The sequence below is a fragment of the Pagrus pagrus genome, assembly GCF_965226575.1.
Source record: "Pagrus pagrus genome assembly, chromosome: 21".
NCBI lineage: Eukaryota > Metazoa > Chordata > Actinopteri > Spariformes > Sparidae > Pagrus > Pagrus pagrus.
The window spans coordinates 17,248,596-17,254,363 of record NC_140208.1 but is presented as its reverse complement, the minus strand read 5'-3'; the positions used below and the strand labels follow the sequence as shown (position 1 = coordinate 17,254,363).

General features: G+C 41.6%; 1 protein-coding gene across 1 annotated transcript; it reads right to left on the bottom strand.

Annotated features, from left to right (window-relative positions):
- Positions 1-81: 81 nt before the first annotated feature.
- On the bottom strand, positions 82-5,375 carry LOC311250691 (uncharacterized protein). Its single transcript, XM_084342625.1, has 6 exons — positions 5,240-5,375; positions 4,032-4,362; positions 2,784-2,906; positions 2,524-2,679; positions 2,286-2,412; positions 82-1,256 (listed from the first exon to the last, which is right to left on the bottom strand). Exons 2-6 carry the CDS (start codon positions 4,294-4,296, stop codon positions 1,148-1,150), a joined length of 780 nt encoding a protein of 259 aa, XP_084198751.1. The 5' UTR covers positions 4,297-4,362; positions 5,240-5,375; the 3' UTR covers positions 82-1,147.
- Positions 5,376-5,768: the final 393 nt, after the last annotated feature.

The following is a 5,768-nucleotide window of genomic DNA, read 5'->3' as shown; positions in this document are numbered from 1 at the left end:
CGTCTCGGCAGAAGTTCTTCACTTCACAAACAATACAGACACTGTTAATGCTGCCTCTCAAATGACAGACGAGACGAGAGTCAAGAAATAGAAGAATCGATGAAGCCACTACATTTGAATATATTTGTAGTTACGGTATGATGACAGATCTTTGTCAGACTTGTCAGGTAAAAAGCTCGTATTTGCATATGCTCTGTAACATATTTCCATTTTCTTGCCAGATAATAGTTCTTCCCGAATATATTTCCCTAACACCAAGGAAACTGGTCACAAAGGTCATTATGTTGTTGACCGACACCACAGAGCTGTATACAGAAAAAAGGCTGGATACTTTGCCTAACACCTGACACTGTGAGCTGAGAGCTTAAATTAACAGTGTGTCATGTCAAGATACGTATTTCAGTGGTTCATGTTGTATTCACATTACAACGGAAAGGCTCTTTAAAGAGGCACTATGTAGTTTTGGAGAAGAAACTCGAACTCATAATTTTACTATTTTCAATATTAATGAGGGGATTGTACAAAATATTTTCCGTAACTGAATAAACAAGCTGTTCTCAGAGGAAAATAAGGTCCCCAGAACACTGTTTGAAGCTAGAAAGGTGGCAGGGTCCGCCACATATAAACAAACAGTATGAAATTGTGTTGTCCTTTAAGGTCAGTTTGTTTATTCAGTCATGAAAACAAAGAGAGTTTGTTTATTTAGTTTTTTGGGCAATGAAGATCTTTCTCTTCTAATTAAAATTCCTTCCCCAAAACCACATACTGCACCTTTAATACACCAAAGTCAGAGGAACGACCACCCAATTTGGGAAACCTGAGGAGCATGTGAATGCACTATATGTCAGGTATTCTGAGGCGAGTTGTAACAGTGGCGTCATACAGTATGTTTGACTTAAGTTTTCCGAGATACTTAAAGTCAGTCAGTTGCAGGAACATTGCCAAGGCCAGCTGTAGAATCAAAAGTGAAACAAGTCCTTGCCCAGATGAAAGACAAAATGTCAAAATGCTCGTGGAGATCCCTCATTGTAGTGCTGCAAAAATATAATGAGTGCCGAGGTCGAGTCCCAAACAGCTCCGAGACCTCAGGCAGCTGTCATTCAAGTACAGAAGCTGCGGCTCGTGCTGTACAGATCACACGTTTAAGTCAAAGTGGCTGGTAGGTGTAGATGTGTTCCTGGCAGTTGGGACACTGGTGGTGGACGTCCCTCATGTGGTCCATGAAGAAAGGGATTAAACAGCAGCCTGTAAAACCCCTATGGAAGGAGGAGAAGGAGTGAGCAGGGATGTGGAAGATCTTTGCAACAAAAAGTGTCTCTGAGCTCTCTGCAACGGCACTCTATTTCGTTGCAAATTGTATAAATGTATTGACAAATCATCATTACATCACTTTCTGATTGATCAGCAACTTAAAAGACAATGGATTTTGGCCATATTTCAAGGTAAAACAACTATTTGATAAATCAACATGAACATTGGCGCAATCAACAAACATCACCAACACCAACTTGGTCCCCGCCTCAGCACAGAAAACGTCTTAAAAAAGGTGAAAATCACAATAAATCTGTCCATATTGACAACTGCAGTTATGTAAAAGGAGAACCTCCGTTCAACGAGACAACGTCACTAACGCGACTTCATTAGTTTTACGACTTGACTTGAAAAAATATCTTTTAAATTGACAAACATCACATGTGTAGTTCATGGCACAATTCAAGCAGGATCAAAAAATTATTTGCCTCTCTTCATTCACTACCATACAAAGTTTTTTCCAAGATAAGGTCCCATGAGGGAAACCAGATGGGGCGTGGCTTCGGTCTTTTCAGTTGCTGATAAATGAGCAAGTGCTGAAACGATAACAATTTGTCAAATTCCTTACACTTGCAACCTGGAGCACAGCAGTAGGACACTAGAGCTTCCCCCACTGTGAGTGACGTCAGGGGAAAATGGCTGCGTTGTGAGTACGGTCCATACTGACTGTATAACACTTGTGGTGGCCAATGTTATCTCATTGAAGGACTGAATTACATCAGTTCACAGCAACATCTATGTCATTGCACCGAGCCAAAAGATTGTATGGATAAAATTGAATTTAACAGCTTCCTAATGTAAAGCTAATGTCTCCTGGCTGCAGTTCCATATAAGGTGTACAGACATGAGACTCTGGACCAGGAAGCGAATAAGCACATTTTACAAAATGTCGAACTAACCCTTTAAAGGCTAGTTTTATTAACAGTTTGGCAAGGTCAAAGTGTCAAAAGCCAATCAGGTCTGAGAGGACCTACCCCATCATGGAGAACAAGCAGCAGAGCAGCCACATGGCCTCGCCCACTGTGCTCCGGGTCTCACTGAGGACGACCTCCTGACAGGATGGACACCGGGTGATCGCTGCTATGTGAGCCAGACTGTCCACTTGTCCCAGAGAGAGACAGAGAGTCACTGGTCTGACATACTCTCACATAAACAAATGCCTTTCTGATACTGTTACATGTGTGTTCATGTGTGTGAGGTGGTGTAACTCACCTGGAAGAGGAGCGACTGGTCCCATTGGTGTCTCACCCACAGGCCCGGTCTGCGCCGGCGCTGTGTCCTCCTGTGCTGTCTGGAGAGGTGGCAGCAGGTAGATCCCCCCATGGGGTGTCTCCGTTTTAGAAAAAGTGGGACGCATGGCCTCTTGACCTGATTTGAAGCATGAGCAGTTTGAAGATGTTGTTGGCATTCATTTATGTCTTTATGTTAAAAAAAGAAGAATAAAGTCTGTAAGCAGGGTCGGGTATCGTTACCGAAACTGGGGCTCGTTCCCCGTTTCTTCAGCTCCTCCAGCTCCTTCTTTTTACGCAGCAGCTCCTCCAGCTCCCTCAGGACGGCCTCCAGCTCATTCAGTTTGTCGCTGTCCTCACTGGTCACTGAAGATACCGACATACAGGGAGGGGAGGTTTACAGAGCTGAAGTGGGTCTAAAGCAAGCTCAGGAGTCTGTAAAGCACTTTTTATTAGCTCGTCATGGAGCCTCAAAACTGACAAAATACAGTGAAAAGTTACAAACAGGTACAAATTATAACAGAATACATCAATAAATATAATTGTTAATCAACTACTGCAAAGCATTATACTGTATGTCAAATAAATTAGGTTTAAATGTATTTTTACTTTTTCTTCTTTGGTTATTTGCGTTGTTAGTTCTTAGCGAGCAATATTTCTTAATGATTATATGATTATAAGATGAAAAGCATGGAAAGAAATACAAAAAGTTTTTTTTTTAAAAAGTTAAATAAATGAGGTATTAATCTATTAATCTGAATGGTGGCAGTTTTAGCTAATTTAGCTGACTTTGTTGGCATTAGCTTGCTGACAACTGGCTACTAAGGAGTTGAAAAATAAAAATGAGTAGTAAAATGTCTTCCAGGGTGCCCTTCCCCTGGAGAAAATGTATTAAAGTGCCTCTCTGTAACAGTTTGTGGTAATTTACATGCATGAATCATATTTTCTTGGCCTCATGCGAGCGGATCGTAACGTGACGACCCTCCCCGTCTCTCTTGGTTGTCTATACCAGCCTGTGGACGGTTTTGTTTAAAGCTGCTGGACTGTGGATTTTTTTCATGAAAGACTCCTGTCAGATTTTCCTCGACAGTCCAAAGGATGTGACTAAATGCACGTCCTCTCAGTGCCATTCTCCGCTCCACTAACGACCACCTTCAAGTGCAGCACAAGTCCACTACAGTTACAGTACAGCAACATACAGTCCTTTAGTTTGAAGAAATAGTTCCACCTGCAGCAGCTACATGAAGAAGACATGTGATGCTGTGCTTATACTCAGGTAGAAGTTTGAATGCAAACCTTTACTTGTATTTTCACATTGTGGTGTTGTTACTTTTTTTTCAGTTAAGGATCTAAGTCCTTTTCTCACCACTGCTACTGACATTATCATGACCTAAGTTTTACCTCCTCATTATGAGGAATTATTAAAACATTTAAAGTTGAAAATGCAAAACAACTCAAGTCGAAATATACATATGCAACCAAAAGACTCACTTTCTGCTATGGTGCCTCCATTAGTGTCCTTTGACATCTGTCTGACGTGCTGCAGGAGGCAGCGCCTGCTGTTAAGCTGCTGTATGCGAGTCTCGATGGCAACCTGCGGTGGGAGGCCGTCCCCTGGCTCCGCTGTGTCTTGGTTGGATTCAGGCTGGACGTCAGGTTGCTCTGGGTCTGAAGTGACGCCCGTGTTCGACCCCACGCTCTGTGTATGGATGACGGACTGAAGCTGGAGCTTCCCATCCTGGTCTGGGACCTCCATCCTGTTTTAAAGACCTGACGCTGTAGATCCGCACACCGTAGTGATGTTGACCATGAACAAAGGCAGCTTAAAAACAGATCAAAACCAGAATCTGAATACAAAATAACTGAGCGATGTCGAACATTTCCTGCAACATCTCACAAAACTCATTCATCTCTCAAAATGGCTCTAAAAAAACACACCCAGGCGTTGAACAGCAGACTCAGAAAGAGACGCAGCGACGTGTTTTCATCATCTGGACAGTCTCGCCTCAGGACACCGACAGTAACTTCAAACCAGGCGTCACACGATACAATTGATACTTCCATTTAAATAAGGTAAATAGTGTGCTCTGAATGTAAAACATGCAAATGTTGAGAGGCTCGGGTGTTTGGAAGGACAACTGTGGTCACATTGTATAATACCTGGTACTGACAGAGCTCAACAATGACACAACATAACCACAGAATTATTTTGGTGTTGTGGGGAAGAAAATTTGTCATTCAGGCAAAGCAGGGCTGTTATTCCATCTGTAGATGAGTAATACATTCCCCTTCTCTTGTATATTTGACATGGCTGACCTACTTTCCTGTTGGACAGTAAGGTTGCTGTCAATAATACAACACAATGCACAGCAGTGGGAGGTGAGCCGACCCCAACAAAAGACTCAAAGTCCAGCTTAGTTCAACTCCACATTATGTTTGACTGTATTTCAGTAAGACTTTGGACATTGGTTGAATAATTATAAGACATCTGTGTTCAAACTACGTCATGCATAGATTCAATCCCACTCAAATGATTGCCTCTACAGGTAGCAATACTGATCAGGTAACAAAAAATTAAAGAACCAACAAGTCAGTGCTCAGTGCTCTTGTGAATAGAAAAACATGATGTCATGTACTTTCATGCACCAATAAAGATAAACAATGAAACAGAAATGAAACTTTAGTCATTATCTACTCACCAGTCAGGTGAAGTTTCGTTGTCAACAAAACATTTCCGGAGCCAAACAGTGCTGCATCTTCTCCTACGTGCAGTCAGGTTCTGTCAATAAAATCTGATCAAATCCACACAGAGGTTTGGAGAGGTATTGATACAACACAAGGATGCTTGATAGTTCAATGTTGTGTAAAATGTTGCGTATGTGTAAAAATACTTAAAGCACCCTTAATTGTTTATTTTTTGGTCATTAGCGGTTAGAGAATAAGCTGTTATTTATGCATCCAGGAGTTACGAGGCAACATTAGCGTTCACTAGGAGTCAGTTTGTCCAATATTCTCTCTCCTTTTAGCTCTTTTTTGGTCTCCACCATCTTCTGAAGGACATACATGGCCTCTTTAGCTGCTAAATGCTCAGCAATGTGCCCAAGCTAGTCGCTAACTTTGTATGTCTGCTGTTGTGTGCTTAGCAGGTAGTATACAGCAGGTTTATTAAACGTATTTATTTATTTATTTATTCTTAATTTTTCTTATTTCGTTTTGTGGTTGTATGTT

Coding starts and splice junctions, on each gene's coding strand:
- LOC311250691 (XM_084342625.1), bottom strand. CDS start 4,296: ATGGAGGTCCCAGACCAGGATGGGAAGCTCCAGCTTCAGTCCGTCATC. Junction 2,907..4,031: donor TGGAGGCACCATAGCAGAAA/GTGAGTCTTTTG, acceptor CGGTATCTTCAG/TGACCAGTGAGGACAGCGAC. Junction 1,257..2,285: donor TGCTTGTTCTCCATGATGGG/GTAGGTCCTCTC, acceptor CTCCTTCCATAG/GGGTTTTACAGGCTGCTGTT.